At 38.8% G+C, this 21,797-nt stretch overlaps 1 protein-coding gene across 7 annotated transcripts in view; it reads right to left on the bottom strand.

Annotated features, from left to right (window-relative positions):
* Positions 1 to 7,297: 7,297 nt before the first annotated feature.
* Positions 7,298 to 21,797, bottom strand: part of HIVEP1 (HIVEP zinc finger 1) — a 145,969-nt gene continuing 131,469 nt past the window's right edge. For 5 of the 7 annotated variants that reach the window (XM_045584270.1, XM_045584269.1, XM_045584268.1 and 2 more), the window contains 2 exons: positions 11,330 to 11,838; positions 7,298 to 9,024 (listed from right to left, as the gene is read on the bottom strand). In XM_045584270.1, coding sequence (XP_045440226.1) covers positions 7,849 to 9,024; positions 11,330 to 11,838 — 1,685 coding nt within the window. In that variant the 3' untranslated portion in view covers positions 7,298 to 7,848. Of the gene's footprint in view, positions 9,094 to 10,208; positions 10,921 to 11,311; positions 11,839 to 21,797 lie in introns of those variants that run through there. The other 2 variants (XM_045584273.1, XM_045584272.1) reach the window with 2 other exon arrangements.

Here is a 21,797-nt window from a genome sequence, read left to right as displayed (position 1 = left end):
CAAAAATTGACAATTAGCTGATAAGTTGTCAACCTAGAATTTGAATTTAGACAATCTGTCCTGTTTCTATATGCAATATACTATTTCCCTATGTAACACTTAAAAATTTTTGATGTTTTGACAGATAAACTATAGAACACCAGCACTATCTATACTAATAATATTGTTGCAATGTGTAGATCACAAAGCTTAATATATTCTTTACAAATTCATTTTCTCTTGTCTATACCACAGTGAATCATAAATTTGTGAAATGATTGACAACAGTAGAAATAAACCTTGTGCAGAGTTTAAACTAAAGGTTCAATCACACTCCAGCCAACAGGTCTATTGTCCGTTAAATCTGGACTAAATTAATGAAACTTGCAGGTTTTACAAATCGTTTATTTACAAATTATTTCCATTACATTACAAATCATTTACAAATAAATCTAGCCTGTATTCTACATGCTGCAGACTTATTTAAATAGCAGCAATAAAAACAACTGTACAAAGCTGTATTTCTAAGAAACAATAATGAAAGTCTGTCATGAAACATTTTGTCTATTACAGCTGGAATTCTAAAGAATATGACTCTACCGATAGCAGCTATTTTAAATGTTTTGTCACCTGAATCTATTTTGTCTTCTAAATCTCCCCTTTTTTGAAGGATTTAGAAGAATGACAACAAAGAGTTCACAGGAATTTGTTTAGTTACAAAAAAGAAAAACAAACAAAACATTTTCCAGGGCAGGCCCCTGGGGGTCCCCCTGTCAGTTCAGATCTTTATCTCCACTTAAAGGGCCTTCAGCAGAACATTAACCTGCAGGCATGCAGGGTTGCTTAAGCATCAAAGGGCATTGACAGACCATGTACTAAATATTTTGCCACTATTTCCAATAGAGGCTGAAACAAAGAAAAATATCTCTAATTAAGGATTTAACTTGATGGAAATTTACAAAAAGAAGTTATTAGTGACTTAGTTCTGAAATTAATAAAAAACACACACACAAGTTTTAAAAATTAGTTTTTTTCCTCATAGATTGGATTCTGAAATTCAGTTTCTTATTATCAACATTATAAATTCAAAAGGTTGAATTCTGTTGTAGACTATGAAATGATGCAAGTTAAACTATCAGAATAGTTAATATACTTTTAATGAAATGGATCTTTTGATCAATAATCCTTATGCCTGTACATGGTTAGTTATATATAAGCAGACTCTAAATGAAATTGTAAACTACTTCTAGGTATTGACTTTTAAAGAACTGAGTGTCAAAGTAATAAAATATCTCAATGTATAATGTATAAAGGAGTTCCAAAATAATAAATTAAAAAATATCAACGGGTACAACTGCTGAATCCAAACCAGTCTTAACATTTGACCCTTATGGACAAAAATAAGCCTTGCGATTAGCAAAGAAAACTAAGCATGCCTGGCTAATTGACTGATCCCAAAGCTGGCTTTTCTTCCCATGATTGACTTCCAGGAATGCAAAGTCCTGCTGTCTTTCACCTAACATGGTTTCTTTAGACCCTATTTGGAAACATTCATAGATAAATAACTAAATAATCGTCTTTCAAGTCACTAAAAACAAATAAATGAAAGATATCTCAAGCAAAACCAACAACATAATAAGTGTCTTTTAGTCTTCATATCTTTGTAAAACCCACAAATATACAGACATCATAAAAGGTATCTAATTATTTACCTCTGTATTCCAGATGCAGAAAGTAAGAATTAGAAGAAGAAAGAGTTGTAAAAAAGAGGGATCTCTTACCCTTTGGGACAGCATGAATGGACCTGGAAAATATTATGTTAAGTGAAATAAGCCAAACTGAAGAAGACAAATATCACATGATCTCATTTATTTGTGGAATCTAGTGAACAAAATGAATTGATCAACAAAATAAGATGCGAAGCAGGGAGGCATGGGATAGACAGACATAACTCGATGCTTACAGTTGGGGGACAAGAAGAGATAAACCAAAGAACTGACACTGAGTGGACAGATTATTATGATCTCTGAATGCATAATTATCTGGCCATTCAGTGTATATCCTATATAATAAAAGGCTAATATGCAAATTGTCCCCTTGACCAGGAGTTTGATTAGCAGGCAGGCCAGCCAACTGCCCATGTCCCCCAGGCCAGCTGGCTGGACCCCACCCATGCACGAATTCATGCACCAGGCTTCTAAAATTCATACACACACACACACACACACACACACACACACACACACACACGAGTGGCCAGATTATTATGTATTCAGAGATCATAATAATCTGACCACTCAGTGTATATGCTTAGCCCATGTACATGGCAATAGGGTAGTGAAGACTTGGGGGTAGGTGGGTAGGGGATGGGAGGGGCGGGGAAGGGAATGAGAGATATCTGTGATACTATCAACAATCAAAAATATATTTAAAAAAAGAAAAAAGTTAAATTCTATATAGTTATCTCTATTGGCTTATTCTGATATGGGATCATTTGCTAAATAGGTCAATGATTTCTTTTTCTCTCTTACTGCTTTCATAAAAAATTTATAAATGTCTTAATTTCCTATATTTGCTTTCTTTACATTATATTTAAATGTACATAGTAAAAAAAATAGCATGATTTCATGTCCCCTCTTATAGAAGAAATATGTTTAAATAATTTTATTTTCTATAAAAAATAATGTAAAATTGCTTTATTTTTTTTTTGGAAATATTTCCAAAAGGATCAAATCCAGAGACTTTAGAGTATTATGGTGTCTGTGCTCAAGCTTGACTATTTCCAAAGCAATGCTCGGCTTTCACTTTTTCAATCTAAGTTTTACCAATAGAGGATGTGTAACAAAGACATTTTTCTGAATAATGATTAATAATTGTAACATAATATACTTTGGAAATTTATATTTTATACTTGATTAGGATTATAACCTTAGATTGCCATTTTACCTCCTGCTATTTAAATTAAATATTTCCTCACTGAAGCTTTCCATGGCTCCTATTATACCAATTATGAGGAAGGTTGTAGATAAAAGTTATAAAATCTATTATCTATATAAACATGAATGGCACTGGACATAGTCAATTCAGTACGAATTTAAATGGGATATTTTATGAATAATAAGTAGACTTTCACCTAGAAATGAATACATCACAGTCCAGTTACCATAAATCATTATTACAAAGCAGCTTGGCACATTAGGAAAAAAACAGACCTCACTAGTTTTAAATCCCAGCCTCACTATTTAATTTGCTTTGTAACCTGAGACAGTTTTTCAACCAAAAAATGTGGATAACATCATCTAGTATTTGTTATAATTATTAAAATTAATTTATTATATTATATATCATGTGACTTGTTCATAAAATAATCTGTTATTGTATCAATGGGCATAACCTGCCTATAATCTCAAAACTTAAATCTATGCAAATACTTTGATAGTTCAAGTAAGAAAATTTACCTAACTTAAAAAACATAGCATATACTTTTAAGCCAGAAAATTTTCACTTTATTTGAAGCTTCATCATAGTTACCTAAGTCAGTTATATCTTTTCAGAATTTGATATATGACCTGGGTGTAGGGAAATAAAATTGAAAACTTACCTAGATCCTTAGCATTCACTTTTCCATCATTACCCCAACATGTGTTCCCCATCTCAACCAAAATCAGTGCCTCAGAGAAATAATTCTTCAGTGTGTTGTCATAAACCCTTAATGTATAATATAACCCTCAGACATTATGGAACAAGATAGCCCTAAATTCTTAGGGAACAAAAGCAAGATAATAAGAAAACTTTTGTTATTTGTCATATGCACTTAAAGAAATTCTCACTAGAGGATATATTTGTTTTTAATTTATTTTAGAGAGAGAGAGGGAGAGAAATATCTGATTGGTCACCTTCCCCTGCCCTCTTCTCTCTCTCCCCCTCCCCCTCTTCTTCCATTTCTTCCCTCCCCCTTCCCTCCTTCCAACCCCCACATGTAACCCCACCCAACAGGGAATTGAACTTGAAACCCAGGTATGAGCTCTGACCAGGACTCAAACCCACAACTCTTTGTGGAGTAGGGAGGATGTCCAACTGACTGAGCCATGTGACCAGGGTCAGTCTAGGCATTTTTTATTTGATAAACAACCCAAACTGCAAAATAAGCCAAATAATTCTTGCCTTAGAGAGAAATAACTCTTTGGTCCTTCTCTGGATATCAGCATGCGGGTGGGTCACCAATAGGCCTGGGTTGCCTCTGCTGTCCCAGAGCAACCTGGCCCAGGCCAGGGAGAGAAAGAACTGCTCTTCAGAGTCAAGTAGAGGGAAGTGCAGGGAAGCACTCCCACCTCTGGCTGATCCCCATATCTTAAAGGATTGGTGTGAAAAATAGAAGAACCTTTCCTCTTTCGGTCTCCCTTGCAGATAAATAGGTTTCTCCATATTTATGTCTGACTATTATGCAAATATGAGCTTTAGTTTGTGAACCTTGAATTCCATTAGCTCCTTGCTGAGAGGTTAATCCTGCTTTTATACAAAAATTAATAGAGACTTTCCCTTTTCCTAATCCCCAAACACTCTGCACTACTGGAAAGATAACTTATTTATCATTTTTTATTATGATTATTTATTCTTTCTTACCTCTGCTGCTGTGATTCCCCTGAAGTGCTTTTTCACTGCCTTCACGAATCATCCCAGCCTGCCTCCCAGGTCCCTCATGGGGACCATTCTCCAGGAGTGGCCTCCAGGGCCTGATGGCCTTGAACTGTCCCCATTTTGTCTCTATTTTGTTCAAGCTTACAGTCCATTTATGGAGGATACTCCCATGATGCTCTGTTACCTGGGTCTAAATAATCTATTTCTAAAATCCCCACGATGACAAGATAATGCTTTGGGAAGGGAAGGAGGAAGAGGATGGCAAATATTGAACTGTGTGTAAATGAAACTGTTATATTTCTAATAGGGTTACTTTTTCAACACAGGCGCCAGAGCATCTTGTTTCCTTGCTAAATTGTGCCTTATATCCAGCTCATCTCTCCAGCTGGTCACATCTTCCTGGATGCTGATCCTCACCTACTCAGATCAACAACAAATGTCTCCTATGATTTTGTTGAGTCCACTTAAAAAGAAAAGATCCTATGATCAGTTTGGTAATGGATCATTTGTGTTTGCCTTCTGTGTTCCTAGCATCATTTCCTCTCCTCCTCACTTTTGCTGTCCTCTTATTGCCACCCCCCTACACATCAAATTATTTGCACCTTAATAAAATGACACTCCCTTTTCTGCATAACTATGACTCACTGGGTAAACTTTCATACGAAGAGCCCACACAGTTCTAATCAGCTTTCAATCTATATCTTGTTCGCCATAGTAGTATCATGGCTTTCTCAGATGCTTGCTAAATCCCCCAAATATTGGTCATTCTTTTCATTGCAGTATTTCTCCATGCTTCCTGCACCTTCCTTATGTTTAATGCTGTTACACCACACACTCCTGGGTTCAGATACTGGGGGTTGCATCAGCATGAGGAGGATCCAAATTGCTTGGTGCCATCAGTGGGCCAAACCAGGTAGGGTAAGCATTACTTTTGAATTAGAAGTCACATTAGATTTAAATTAGGAATATGGAATAAGAATATGCTTATTATATGCCTTTAAAATTTTAGACCATAAAGGCATGACACAGTTAAAACATTAATTTTGAAAAACTTGACAAAGAATAGACCTCAGTTTCTACAATTGCATTGATAGAGCAATGCGATTTCTATAATAGGAATTTCTAGAATTATCTTCAAAATCTATCTTGGAATACAAAATGCAGTGTTACTTTTGAAATTTTTGTTGTGTAATCTATGGGAAAGTGTAAATGTAAATTAAAGTATGTCTGGAGAGCATGGCAGATCCAGCAGAGCCTGCTGGTGCTGGAGCACATCCTAGAGATTATAATTAACTAGAGGCCCAATGAATGAAATTAGCGCATGGGCCAGGGGGGAGGGGGGGCCCCAGCCTGCACCCTCTCCAATCTGGGTTCCTCAAAGGATGTCCGAATGTCTGTTTAGGCCCGATCCTACCATTAGGATCGGGCCTAAACAGGCATCCGTACATCCCTCTCACAATCCAGGACTGCTGGCTCCCAACTGCTCATCTGCCTGCCTTTCTGATTGTTCCTAATTGCTTCTGCCTGCCAGCCTGATCACCCCCTAACCACGCCCCTGCAAACCTGATTGATGACTAACTGCTCCCCTTCCAGCCTGTTTACTCTAACTGCCCTCCCTTGTAGGCCTGATATCCCCTGACTGCTCTCCCCTGAAAGCCTGGGTCCCCCGCAACTGCCCTTCCCTGCAGGTCTGGTCCCTCCCAACTGCCCTCCCCTGCAGGCCTGTTTCCCCCCCCACCCCCCACAACTGCCCTCCCCTGCAAGGTTGATCGCCTCAAACTGCCTTCCCTTGCAGACCTGGTCCGTCTCAACTGCCCTCCCTTGCAGGCTTGGTGCCTCCCAACTGCCTTCCCCTGCTGACCATCTTGTGTCCACATGGGGGCAGCCATCTCATGTGTTGGAGTGATGGTCAATCTGCATATTACTCTTTTGTTAGATAGGACTGTTTTAATGATGTGCTAAGTATTCAAATTCCAACATTAAAATATTTTCTGACAAACCTAGCATCCATAATGCTTAGTTAATAATGCAAATCACTGCAGTGGTAATTATAGGCTCCCTGCCCAATTTTTCTGAATAAGGATAGGTAAGCCTCCCAAGATAGGAAGAAATCATGTCTAAAGATAGTCATTAAAATAATTTAAGTTTTATAACTTATTTTACTTTTAACAGAAATCATCAACATTGAGGGACTTTGCCCACTCAGACTATATGCTATAAATACATGTTTTGTTTTGTTTTGAATTTCAGAGAGGAAGGGAGAAGGAGAGATAGAAACATCAATGATGAGAGAATCATTGATGGCTGCCTCCTGCATGCCCCAAACTGGGGATCGAGCCCACAATCTGGGCATGTGCCCTTGAATGGAATTGAACCTGGGCCCTTCAGTCCACAGGCTAACATGCTATCCACTGAGCCAAACCAGCCAGGTCTATGTAAGTGTTCTTAAATACCAAGTCTTCAAGTAAGTTAATAGCTACAGGATTACTCATCAGAACTAAGAAAATAGGCCTCTCAGTTGCCTGAATTGCGATTTTACATGGTGGTAACACCACTGGCGTCCTTGTTTCTCAAATAGGATGGAGGTAATATGGAAAGAATGTGACCTAGGGCTATTTTCTGACTGCAGATGGCTGATCACTCACCAGACGATGGTCAATAAAGAACAACTAAAGCAATGTAAAGTCAGTAAACAATATTTTACTGAAACATTTCATAACACAGAAAATCTGTTTGAAGTGTAAAGTTACTGTCTTACATAAGAAGGACAGACCCATTTCAAAGACTAATATGAATACAATAAATATGGAGTTTACATACTAATTTTACACAGACGCTCTGCCCCACAGCCATAAAAATTTATACTTAACAGTGCAACATATAATTTAATCAGTTGATTTATTTGACAGGTTTTTCTTACTAAACACAAATAACTACCTGGTTTTCATATATATAATATATTTATATATATATATAGATATTCAACAATCTGTACAGTTTCTAAACATAAAACTCCTAAAAGGCACAATTGTCTATACAACATATACAAAAATGGCTGGAGCTGACACAAAACAACAATTATTGGTCAAAGTTCATGATTGCACAAAGATTAGTCATGAGTTTATGTCAGAAAAAATGTGCTTTAGGGAAGGAGGGCTTTCAAAAAAACCTTTAAGTGTTATATATTAAAAAATTAAAAAAAAGAAAGAAAAGAAATCAAAGAAGCAGCCATTAGGTTGCTATCACAAGCCGGTCCTCATCGTCATCACTACTCACGTCGCTGAACTGGACAGTGGCCTGCCTGCGGGGCAGGGCCGTGGGTCTGGGCAGTGGCCTGTTGGGAGCGAGAGTGTGCTGGCCTGACCGCTCTGGGAAACTTTCCCGGTGTGCCTTCAGCAGAGACTCTGTCGTGGCTGCTCGTTTGCTCTGAATGGGAGGGAGTCCACATATGGGCTTCCCCTTACTGATCGAGGCAGCCTTCCCTGTGTCCATTTTACTAGCGCCATCAGGCCTTGCACGGTCTCTTGCAGGGACAGGTGGATCGAGCACTTTTTTTGCATTTTCCGGCTGGACTTGAGGTGACCCCTGAGGAGACGTGGTCCTGCTGCCCTGGTTCCCACTGGCTATAGGAGTTGGCTTGGGGTGCATCTCACGTGCCCTGTTTTGGGAAGCTGGTGTTTCGGGGGCTCCCTGTGCATCCATGGTTACTTGACTGACAGAGGGAATTAAAGTAGGCAATGCTATGTTCAAGATCTGGAGGCCGGGGATGGGTGCTTGAGGGGTGGTGCTCCCCTGGGATGAAGGGTTTGCAGTCAAAACCTGCAGTCCAACAGCATTGAGAGCCAGCCCTGGTGGGCGCCCCTGCGGGGCCATGTTGGCATTGGCGAGGCCTAAGATGTTGACGGTTTCCATGCTCAGTGACGGAAGTGACTGCAAGCCTGGGGTGCTGAGGTTCTGAAGGCCTGGCACACGGATTTGGCCAATGGGAATACATGGCACGACACTGCTTAATTCAGCTACTCCAGTGGGATTTGTAGTGCCAGAAACTTCTGTGATTGGATCCCCAGGAGTGCCCACAGTTCTGTGAATTACATTGACAGCAGGAATTGTAAGTTGCATTGGCCCAGCTTGAATGGGTACAAAGGTAGAATACGTGAGGCTGGCAGGTACCACATGGATTCCCCCGACTGGAACCATATTATAAGGTGTCCTTGACTGCTGCTGGGAGTGCAGAGGAAGGTGGCTAAACAAATGAGTCTGTGGAGAAGGCAGGCCTGGAGTCGGTGGGAGAGTTACTTGCTGCTTCTGTTCTTGAGTGTCAGGATGAGGTGAGGCCCCGGGAGGACTCCCCGCGGCCATCTGAAGGCTGAGCTCGGCTGCAGGAGGAAGGCTCACAGAGGATGTGTTCTAAAAGACAAGAGAGAAGAATCCTTCAGGACAGGCTTTCTTAGGCACTCAGGGAAAATGCTGTTCTTCCTAAGGAGGTGAAAGAATACACACTTGTATTTTATAAAATCATGAGTTTGCTAAAAATTCTGTTTTGAATAAAAATAGAAATTTCCAATAGAAAAAAAAATTGCCCTTTTAATTTGTTTTCTAGTACCAATAGCACAGTACTTTGCATTTTTCACATTTCCTGAATATCACCTCTTGTATACTGTAATTGACTCTGCGATGTGGCCATAATTATATTCAGCTTTTGTTGTTTTTATTGCTGGCACCACCTACTCCACCCTACTTTAGAGATGAGGAATCATTGAGAAATTGAGATATTAGTTAGCAATACATATAAACTCAGGTAAAAGTTAACTGGAGAATCATCTATATATATAAAAGTCTAAGCAACAATTGCAACCAAATGGATGACCGAACAGGCTGCATGGGGCAACCAGGCCGGCAGGGGGGTTAGTGAGGAGCAACCAAATGAATGAGCAGACCAGGCAGCGGGGGCAGCCATAAAGGGTGACCAAGCCGGCTGGGGGTGGGAGACAATGGGACAACTAGGCCAGCAGAGGGGGCAATTGGGGGTGATCAGGCCAGCAGAGGGGGCAATTAGGGATGATCAGGCAGGCAGGCAAGTGAGCAGTTAGGAGCCAGAGGTTCCAGATTGTGGGATCAGGCCTAAACCAGCAGTCAGATATCCCCTAAAGGGTCCCGGATTGGAAAGGGTGCAGGCTGGGCTGAGGGGACCCCTGTCCGTATGCATGGATTTCGTGCACAGGGACTCTAGTTCCTTTATAAAATAAAGAGTAGCCATGAATAAAAACTTCTGTTGGTGGTTTATCCATTCACAAGTTATGAGGTGTCTACTGAAAAGCAGGTTTCCAGGCATTGGCAGGTTTTGAGAAACTCTGGGACAGAGAAGCTTAAAACCATATGAAAGCAATGAATGTTAGGAGGAGGAAATCTTGCCTATCCTCTCACCCACCCAAGATTATCATTTAAATATCAGCTTTTTCTAGATATGTATATTACAGAGCTGCATTAACCTATAAAATAATTTACTCTAAATATTTAATATTTAAAATTTAACTTAATTTAATTAATTTAGGGTAATCTACAGAAATGCATGCTTTCAAAGTTTTTATTTCTCTCCAGTGTTACCTAGTAAACCAACATCTGCCACATGAAGAAATAAATCCTAGTGCAACTGTCAGTATACGCTAGAGGACAGAGACCTGTTGATGGCAGGAGAATGCCTTCCTCACAGATTAGACAGGGAACCATCACAGAGCCTGTGTGACTTTCCTGAGGCCTGTGTTTGGCCCTGAGCTGGTTCTTGGGCAGAAAGCTTTCCCAAGAGACCACAGTAAATTGATCATTCAAGCAAAGTGAACTTCTTGGTACATTTGTTTGTGTCACACTAACTTTGCCATAGAAACTGGTAGCTATTTCACCAACAGGGAAAAGTATAAAACATTTGGATAATCTAGTGCAAATCCATCAGATCAATGCCATCAGAAAAACAATGCAGAACAGCCACAGATAAATATGTCCAAGATTCTCATTCTCAATAGGCACATACCCGTTTTTATTTTAAGATGTTAAAAAAAAAAGCAAATAAAAATAAATGATTGTATTTTAAAAGATCCATTTGGTTCTTTCACAGATTTATAATACACTATGTGAACTTTAACTAAAATACTTAACCAGAATCAGAAGGAAATAAATATCTTTTGCCCTTAAATAAAACAAAGTAATAAAAAGGCTTAAACAAACTGATTTAGCCATAAATGAATAATTTGAGTACATTATTTTCTTAAGCTATTAAGCTCCCCATATTTAATGTGTTAAACAAAAGGAGAACTGTTAGAAGCTGCCCACTGTTTTCACTAGTTGACAAAGCTAGAGACCTGGAGCTCTGAAAGGTTAGAGCTCTGTACCACTGTTTAGTTGAGACAATGGTAGCTGGAGCAACTTCCACCTTTTAGTTTTATGTAAATCCTTGCTGACTGGCTGTTATTGGAATTGCCTGCCTAAGGGCTATGGGTGTATCCCAAAAACCTGAATAAAAGGGATGCTAGGCCAGAGCAAAGCTGAGTCCTTCCTCTTGAGCTGGGCTCCCACCTGGCCCCTAATTCCCAAATTTATATTTTCCTGTCTAGTCTCTTTCATTTGCCTGTGGCCTCCTCCAGAGCCTGAACCCTGAACCTGAACCCTGAACCACATGGGATGTGAGGGCAACAATCACAGAAAACAACAAACCATTTACCTGTGTTAAAGCAACAGCCTTTCCGGTCACAGAACTTCTCAGAATTGCGTCGGATTCCGGGTAGTCCACAGACATCTGATGACTTGGAGACCTGGGCGTAGCTTCAGGTGACTGAGAAGAGTCTACAGCAGTAGGTGTCCCATCCTCCTCGTTCGCATGCTGCCTGGTCTTCAGGGGGCTCTCTGCCTGCCTGCTGCGCTCTGACTGCACTGTGCTAAGTACGGTCATCTTAGTGGGCAACGCTCTGGGTAGAATGTCCATTGGGTCCATGTGGACTCCAGAAAAGCAATCGGTGATCCTGATATCCTCGTCAGCACCCACGGAGTCCTGAAGGCTACTTCTAGATGGAAGATGCTGTGGGCTGGCCGAAACAGAGGGAGCTGCTGAAAGAACGGATTCTGCCTGGCTATCTTCATCATCATCTTCATTTTCATTATCATCCTCATCTGGGCCATCAGACTCCTCAAGATCGTACCCAGACCGCTCGTAACCAAATCTTTGTCTATCGTCTAATAAAAACAACCAAGAGGGTATGTTACAGAATGCTTTGCAACTGGACAAATGCAATCTTTTATTTTTTTTCATAAGCTTAGCAATGCTGTGAGGAATATAAAAGACAAGGACTCTATCCACAAAAAGCCTGCAATTTAGTCGAGGAGAATGACATGGGGCAAAACGAATGAGTCAATCAGTGCACAGGAATCAGAGAATGAGGAACTAATAGAGAGTGGCATGGCCAGGGCAGGCTTTATTGTGGATGCAGAACATGAAATGAACTTCGAAAGTAGACAGGCAGAGGTCATATAATAAAAAATATAAGCAATAAAGATCTCAAATATTATATTTATAAAATCCCCCCCAAAAGACTAAACTGTATTAAAAAAATTTAACAGGATTTCAAAACAATTCTTTTCCTGAGTATTTTTTTATATATAGTTTTTTTGTATTCCCTTCTTATTGAACAACTTAAAAATAAACTAAACAAAAACAAAATGGCATTTCATATATATAAGCAAAGTAATTTTCCTTAATACTTGACTAGTATAATTGACGTTTGCATTATTCTCTGATTAGTAATACTCTCTCATATGTAAGTCTCTTTTTACTTTCTTTACTTAGGTAAAAATTTTCCTATCATTTTTGTTCTATGAAGATTCAACCCACCCTTCCCAGGACAGGTAATCTTTTTGTGTGTTTTTTTTCTTTTTTCTTTTCAGACATTAAGATCTTTGGATTTTGTTTTTTTAGGCAGAAATTAAGACATTTGGATTATTTATCTATATGTATTTCCTAAATTAGATGCTATAAATGAAAAACACAGTAACAAAATAAGTTGTAAACCCAGAATTCTATCCCTATTGAAAATAAGGCATATTAGAAATAAACTACAAAAAAAATCACAAAAATTCAAACACTTGGAGGCTGAATAGCATGCTATTAAATAATTGTGTTACCAAAGGGATCAAAGAAGAAATAAAAAGCATCAATGCAACAAATGACAAGAAAAATACAACAATCCAAAACCTATAGGACACAGTGAAAGCAGCCCTCAGAGGGAAGTTCATAGCATTACAGGCCTACCTCAAAAAACAAGAAAAACTAGTAATAAACCATCTAATTATGGAACTCAAAGAATTAGAAAGAGAGAAACAAGAAAAGCTCAGACTAAGCAGAAGGAAGGAAATAATAATGATCACAGTGGAAATAAATTACATAGAGACACCTCCCCTCCCCCTAAATAAATAAATAGATAGATAGATAGATAGATAGATAAAAAATACAAAAGATCAACAAAACCAAGAGCTGGTTCTTTGAAAAGATAAACAAGATTGATGAACCCCTAGCCAGACTCACCAAGAAGCAAAGGGAGAGGACTCATATAAACAAAATCAGATATGAAAGAGACAAAATAACAATAGACAAGACAGAAATACGAAGAATCGTAAAAATACTATGAGCAACTGCATTCCAACAAACTGGTCAACCTAGAAGAAATGAACATATTCCTAGAAAAATATTACCTTCCAAAAATCAATCAGAAGGAATAAAAAAATCTGAATAGGCTGATAACTATGGAGGAAATTGAAGCAGTAATAAAAAAAACTTTCAACCAACAAAAGACCTGGACCAGACAGCTTCACAAGGGAGTTTTACCAAACATTCAAAGAAATAAAACCTATCTTTTTCAGACTATTCCAAAAAATTCAAGAGGAAGGAACACTTCCAAGCTCTTTCTATGAAACCAGCATTATCCTAATCCTAAAACCAGAAAGAAAAAAAAAAAATACAAAGAAAGAGAATTATATATAGGCCAATATCACTCATGAACACAGTTGCCAAAATTCTCAATAAAATTCTAGCAAATTGAATGTAGCCTTACATTAGAAAGATCATACACCATGACCAAGTGGGATTTATGCTGGGGATGCAAGGATGGTACAATTCTACAAATCAATGAAAGTGATATTCCATATAAACAAATTGAGAGACAAAAATAACAGAATTCATATCAAGTGATATAGAAAAGGCATTTGACAATATCCAATATCCTTTCTTGATAAAAATCTCTCAGCACGGTGGGAATAAAAGGATCATACCTCAACACAATAAAAGCCTTATATGATAAACCCACAGCCAACATCATACTCAATGGGCAAAAACTAAAACCATTTCTCCTAAGAACAGGAACAAGTCAGGGATGCCCACTCTTACCACTCTTGTTCAACACAGTACTGGGAGTACTAGCCATTGTGATCAGACAAGAAGAAGAAATAAAAAGCATCCATCCAAATTGGGAAGGAAGACGTAAAATTGTCCTTATTTCCAGATAACATGATATTGTATAATACATAGAAAACTGTAAAGACTCCATCAAAAAACTACTAGACTTAATAAATGAATTCGGCAATGTAGCAGGATACAAATTTAATACTCAGAAGTCAATGGCTTTTGTATACATCAATAATGAACTCACACAGAGAGAAACTAAAAAAAGCAATCCCATTTACCATTGCAACAAAAAATTTAAGATACCTAGGAATAAATTTAACCAAGGAGGTAAAGGACCTGTACTCAGAAAATTAGAGGACGCTGAAAAAAAGAGATAGAGGAAGACATAGACAAATGGAAGAATATATCATGTTCATGGATTGGTAGAATCAACATAATTAAAATGTCCATACTACCCAAAGCAAACTATAAATTTAATTCAATACCAATTAAAATACGAACAGCATACTTTAAAGACCTAGAACTCGCTAAAAATTCATCTGGAATATAAGAAGACTCCAAACAGCTATATCACAGCTATACTACAAAGCCACAGTTCTCAAAACTGCCTGGTACAGGCATAAGAATAGACATATGGACCAGTGGAACAGAACAGAGAACCCAGAAATTGACACAAACCATTGTGCTCAATTAATATTTGACAAAGGAGGCAAGAGCATACAATGGAGTCAAGACAGTCTCTTTAATAAATGGTGTTACGAAAATTGTACAGATACATGCAAAAGAATGAAACTAGACCACCAACTTACACCATATACCAAAATAAATACAAAATGGATAAAGGACTTAAATGTAAAATGGAAAACCATAAAAATCTTAGAAGAATCCATAGGTAGCAAAATATCAGACATACGTTGTAGCAATATCTTTTTACCAAAACAGCTGCTAGGACAATGGAAACTAAAGAGAAAATGAACAAATGAACTATGTCAAAATAAAAAGCTTCTGCACAGTATAAAAACCATCAACAAAACAACAAGAAAACCCACTGCATGGTAGAATATATTTGCCAATGTTATTGCCGATAAGGTTTAATGTCCAAAATGTACAGGGAACTCATACAACTTAACAAAAGGAAAATAAACAACCCAATCAAAAAATGGGCAAAGGACCTAAATAGACACTTTTCCAAGGAGGACATATAGAAAGCCAAAAGACATATGAAAACATGCTCAAAGTCATTAATCATCTGAGAACTGTAAATCAAAACAACAATGAGGAACCTTCTCACACCTGTCAGAATAGTTATCACCAACAAATCAACAAATGACAAGTGCTGGTGAGGATGTGAAGAAAAAGGAACACTCTTGCCTGTTGATGGGAATGCAGACTGTGTAGCCACTGTGGAAATCAGTACAGAGTTTCCTCAAAATTAAATTTAGAACTGCCATTTGACCCCGTAATCCCATTTCTAGGAATATATCCCAAGAAATCAGAAACACCAATCAGAAAGGATATGTGCACCCCTTTGTTCATAGCAGCACAATTTACAATAGCTAGGATTTGGAAACAGCTTAAGTGCCCATCAGCAGGTGAGTGGATTCAAAAAGGGTGGTACATCTACACAATGGAATACTACGCTGCTATAAAAAAGAAGGAATCCTTACCATTTGCAACAATATGGATGGAACTGAAGACCATTATGCTAAGTGAAATAACAAGTCTGAGAAAGATAAAGATCACATGATCTCACTTATTTGTAGAATATAATAAACAACATAAATGATGAACAAATAGAGAGAGACAAAGCAGCATCGAACAGACTACCAAATTTCAGTGGGAAGGCAGGAGAGTGTTAGAGAGTGGTAAGAGATCAACCAAAGTACTTGTGTGCATGCATATAAACCTAACCAATGGACACAGACGCTGGGGGTGGTTGGTGAGGGCATGTGCTAGGGGATAGGGGAGGAAGGGGAAGGTCAAAGGGGAAAAAAGAGACATATGTACTACTATTTGTAATACTTTAAACAATACTAAACAAACAAACAAATAAATAACATTATAGCCAATAAGCTAGCTTATAAATATACACGAGTTGAATTAGGTACAGACATTAAAAGCTTCATATTATTATTTGATTATGAATAGCCAAACATATGCAATGCAGCCTCTGGATGCGTGTGGCTCTCTGACTGTAGTTGTAGACAGTTTTACTGGAACAGCCAGGCTTGTTAGTTTACATGTAGTCTATGGCAGATTTTGCACTACAACCACAGAGTTTAATGGTTACAACAGGCTTTTGGGGTTTTTATATGGCCCCCAAAGCCTAAATAGGTGCAATTAGGTCCTCTACAGTGATAGTTTGCCAACATCTATACTCTATTTCATAAACCTTACAACCACCCTGTGACGGAGCTGAAATCAAACTTATACAAGGAAGTGAAGGAATTTATATAGGACTAGAAGTTGTGGAAGCCAGAATTTAGAACCAGGTTTTCATACACTTAGGAATCCTGTCATTAATCCAATTAGATATGCTGACTTTTCGGCATTGTATTACAACTGTTCTTTCTTGGCTTATACAACAGACTGTAAAACTGCAAAGGGATAAGTTGGTTTAGCCCCATGCATCCCTCAGGCACTCGAGGATGGAAGGAACCCACACACTTGATTAACACATTCACAAATACATGGCCCTTTAAAGATCTATTTAATCTACAACCTTCAAACACCCCCCCCCCCCCCGGTTATAAATAAATCTTTCCAAAATGCAGTACAATTTTACATAAGTTTAATTCCTTTATTTCCTTTTGTGAATTAAATTCATGAAAAAAAAGAGATATGCAATGCAGCAATACTGTTTTAAAGCAAATGTTTTGATAAACTTATGTCAAACATCTTCCTAAAGATGTATTTCAAAAGTATCTTTTGAAAGTCAGTTGGATGAACTGCACCCTGCCCTCCCAGCACTGCTGGACAGTGACACCTGCTGGAAGTCTGATCCAGAGGCAGCACATGAAGCCCTTCAGGACAGGCTGCCCCTGGCCCCAGCCCCTGCTCCAGCCCCTGCTGCTGCCACTGCCCCTGGCCCTAGCCCCAGCTTCCAGCCCCAGCCTGTACCCCAGCCCCAACCCTAGCCCCTATCCCACAGCCCCAGCCACTACCCAGCCCCAGCTCCTACCCTAGCCCTAGCCTATACCCCAGCCCTTGACCCTACCCTAGTCCCTGCCCCAGCCCCAGCCCCTGCCCCAGCCCTAGCCCCTGCCCCAGCCCTAGCCCCTGCCCCCAGCTCCCAGTCCCTGCCCTCAGCTCCCAGCCCCTGCCCTCAGCTCCCAAGTCCCAGCCCTGGCATTCTTTGTTGTAGTTTGTTTGTTTTTGTTTTTCTCACCTGTCTAGAAATATTACTTTGAAATCCAGATAAAACAAAAGCAAGAAAAATAACTTTTTAAAAGCATGTAACTGCTGGGTAATGCTTTTTTTTTGTTTTTAAAAATGAAAACACCGTAAAAAATAATGGGCCAGGTTTTCATACACTTAGGAATCCTGTCATTACTTTAGGAAGTAAACCATAAGACTAACACATATGTGCCATTCATTAATGATATAATACTTTATTTTAACTACAATTCCTAAGGCCTATCTATTACTGTTTCATGTTGTGCATGAAAATTTTTCTTGAAAGGAATAATAAGTTTTCCATAAAAACACATTTTACATAAAAATACATTCTACAGCTTTTATTTAGATGTTTTAGAAACATAATTTAGATTATTTTTAAGGGCCAGTGTGATGGAGGCTTTAAATCCTGTGATCTAAGATCATCATCTTACACATTATCAAGAATGATGATTCCAGTTATTCTGCCGTATTGAATGGCTCTCTCAGTTTGACAGTTGAAGGCACATTATTAACATTCCTTGTTTTGAAGTCTACGTTCTGTTGACAAAAACATTCTCTGGATCAAGGCATGAAAAGTAAATAGCTGGCAGTATGATTTTTGACACAAAAAGTGAAAAGGAAAAAGTTTTCCTAATTCCCCAAGAACACGGGAAAAAATCCCTCAGATTATATAATTTTTCATGGCAAGAATACAGGGTATTTGCAGCTGGGCTGGAAGGATTTCAGAAGCACATACTATAATTACAGCTTCAGTTGCCAGTTTTAAACTAAATGGAAACTTTTAAATGCCAAAAATGTACAAACTTCAATGGCTGGCTTAGAAAAATGTCTAATTCCCTCCACTTAATTCAAAATAAACATTTCCTAATATCTCTAAATTTAGTCCATTTAAAAATCAGAAGAGGAACTCATCCGCTAAAGGAAAAAGTAGATAGCCATACAGCCTGCTGTTGCCAAAGGTAATGAAGCAGTAGAAAGACCAGTCTTTGGCCCTTCTGAGTCTTCTGCCCCTTCACCACACAACCTGCACATTGACCTCTAATAAGCACACTTTATCACCAGGGAACTTGCACATTATGCTGATGAATAACATCCTGGGCACTGTGTGGTTCGTACAGTGGAGAATGAGTTTAGGATCCTTAAAAAAAGGAAAGACTGTAGACAATGCCAGGAAAAAAAAACAGTATTGAAGTTATATAGAAATAAATCTGGAGTAAACCTTTGGTAAAAATAAAAAAAGGCAGATATAAAGTAATAATTAAATACAAATGCAGCATAAAAAGACTTAAGCCATAAGCTAACCAAGACATTACACCAAATGGTAATGATGTTTACAAAATAAACATTATGGTGGGATACTGTGTAGCAATACTCTCTGGCCTTTATGAGCATTTAATGAATTTGTAGAATGACTGAAAGCTCAGAGATAAAAATTTCTTGGTGATGATTATGTGTGTGCTATAGAAAAGATCAATTAAATGACCACCCCCAAATTTATCCTATAAGCCTACAAACACTGTCGTTAGGTTTCTGGGTGAAGTTCCGCGAAGTCTGGTAGGGGCTAGATTAAGACTCCTGTCTCCCAAATAACACCCAGCTGCTGGTGGTGTTTTTTTGTTTTGTTTTCTTTGAAAAGAGTTACCCATTCCCCGGATGTCTAAGATAATCAAAATTTAAATACATGTAGCAAGTTCCTGTAGATCTCCTTAGCTGATTGGATGTGTGACTGTCACACAAATGTGTCAAACCCACTAGTTAATTAAGAAGGTGCTGCAGGACTCCACTGCTGAAACTCCCACCACATTTATTTATTTATTTTTTCAAATATATTTTATTGATTTTTTTTTTTTTTTACAGAGAGGAGGAGAGAGGTATAGAGAGCTAGAAACGTCGACGGGAGAGAAACATCAACCAGCTGCCTCTTGCACACCCCCTACCAGGGATGTGCCCACAACCAATGTATATGCCCTTGACTGGAATCGAACCTGGGACCTTTCAGTCCGCAGACCGATGCTCTACCACTGAGCCAAACCGGTTTCGGCTCCCACCACATTTTAAATGTGGAATGGGAAGTGTGGCTAGCAAAGCTGCGTAAGAATTTTATTCAGTGTCCAGCAAAGACAGTGTCACAAGTTTTCATGCAATTCAAGTCTTGATGTTTTGCAGTACTGGTTTCCTAAAAGACATGTGGCTCCTGAACTTGGCTATTTATCTTTAATGTTCCTGTAGTATTATTTAAATGGCATCTGTAACCTACTGGCATAATTAAAGGACAAATTTCAATTGTCTAAAAATAACTCGGTGGTAAAAGATATGCTGTCCATAGCTTTTTTTCTTAATTATTTTAGACTCTCACTTTTCACATGGCTAGGCACGTCCCTTATGAAATTAAGTGCAGTTGTGGAGGCATGACAAAGGCATCCAAAAACTGCTGTTATCACTACCCTTTTGGGATGCAGGTTGGAAAGTAACCTGTGATAACTGCTGCGGCACCTTAGCATGTTCCTAAATTTTTATTGTAGACATGCACCAAATGGGATCTTAGTGTGACTTACAGGAGTGTACTGTGAGGAGGTCAGGTTTGTGTAACTTAACACAAAATATGAGAAATGACCTCATGACTCCAGGTTTCCATAAAAGCATTTGAGAAAACGGTTCACCATAACAGCAAGTTATGTGTCAAAAGACCCTATATTGCAATTTTGCTACTTATTTTCACTTATTGGACTAAGAAAATGGAGAATACATTGTCAGGCAGGAATTTCATCATGCAAAGGATCCCATGTGGTGGCTGAAGCCTCAGAAGAGACGCTCCCATGCACCTGACTGTAGATGGTGAGTGCGCCTTGTGAGCAGGGAGGCAGAAACTCCCATGGGCAAGGAGCACGCAGGAAGAAGAACCAGCATACAAGGTCACCTGAAAATGACCAGCTTTCAAACTCTAAAGCTTTGTCCTCCTAGCAGACATATATTTCAAAACTTAAAACTATAAACTTAAAACTGTAAACTTAAAAATATTTCCTCCCTTCTAATTTTTTTAAAAGCCAGCCACTTCATCTATTACTACACCTACTTATAAAAAAGAAACTTGTGGCCCGGTGCATGAAATTTGTGCATGAGGGAAGGGGGGAGAGGGAGGGGCCGCGTCCCTCAGCCCAGCCTGCATCCCCTCCAATCTGGGACTTCTCGGGGGATGTCCGACTGCTGGTTTAGGCCCAATCGCTGTAGGAACGGGCCTCAACTGGCAGTCGGACATCCCTCTTGCAATCCGGAACCACTGGGTCCTAACTGCTCACATGCCTGCCTGCCTCATCACCCCTAACCACTCTGCCTGCAGGCCTGATTTGCCCCCAACTGCTCCCCCCTACCCCTCACCAGACTGCTCATACCCAACTGCTCCCTCACCCCCACTGGCCTGATCACCCCCAACTGCTCTCCCCTCCTGGACTGATTGCCCCTAACCACCTCTGCCTGCCACCATGGCTTTGTCCAGAAGGTCTCCTGGTCTAATTAGCATATTACCCTTTTATTAGTATAGATGTGTATTTTTTCTTGGAAAATGAAATTGATAGTAAAACTGAACACTTCATAACATGTTGCTAATCCCTTAGTGTCTTTATGGAGTTAATAAGGGCAATGTTTTAAGACATATGGAAACATTGAAGTAGAAATAAATCAAGTCCTTATCTTTCATGATAGTTTATTCTATGAAGAAAATTATACCACAGTGATGTTGGGCCAGAGTAGAAATTAATTCCAGGGGGAGTAATGCCCGCTAACTTAATAAATGAAGAGTGAGGTTTCTGAAAGTCACACCAGACTTTCCACCCAAACTTGTAAACTCCATCTGGGGGAGAGTGAGGAAGGGGCTCTGTTTATAAAAACACCCTTTCAGACAAATACTTTTTTCTCTATGGTATTATTTATTTTTGTTGGTGGTGAATATAACTTAATTAAATCATGTTTCTTTTAGTCATTATTGTCTAAATTCCCACCACAAAATAGAACAGTGAAAATTCCAGGGTCACAGATATAATTTATTTCCTTGTTTCAAAAAACATTTGAGAAAATAATCTGGATTAAAAATCAGAACTATATGGGCCTAAAAGAAATCACTTTAAATAAGACACATGAAAAACTCAGGCTTTCTTTAAAAAAAAAGGAACACTGTATATTCCTGAATGTTTACAAGAATACAAATTCTAGAAAAATCATACCTATGAGATAATGACTTTCAAGTGTTCAAACATCAAGAAATTGATATTAACTGCCATGGCAGAGACTGGCTATATCTAAGGAGATGTGAATATAGCTGAAACCTAGAATGATCGCTTCCCAT

The sequence above is a fragment of the Pipistrellus kuhlii genome, unplaced genomic scaffold (assembly GCF_014108245.1).
Source record: "Pipistrellus kuhlii isolate mPipKuh1 unplaced genomic scaffold, mPipKuh1.p scaffold_m20_p_2, whole genome shotgun sequence".
Taxonomy (NCBI): domain Eukaryota; kingdom Metazoa; phylum Chordata; class Mammalia; order Chiroptera; family Vespertilionidae; genus Pipistrellus; species Pipistrellus kuhlii.
Note: the sequence above shows the minus strand (reverse complement) of the source record. Positions and strands in the feature narration are given on the sequence as shown.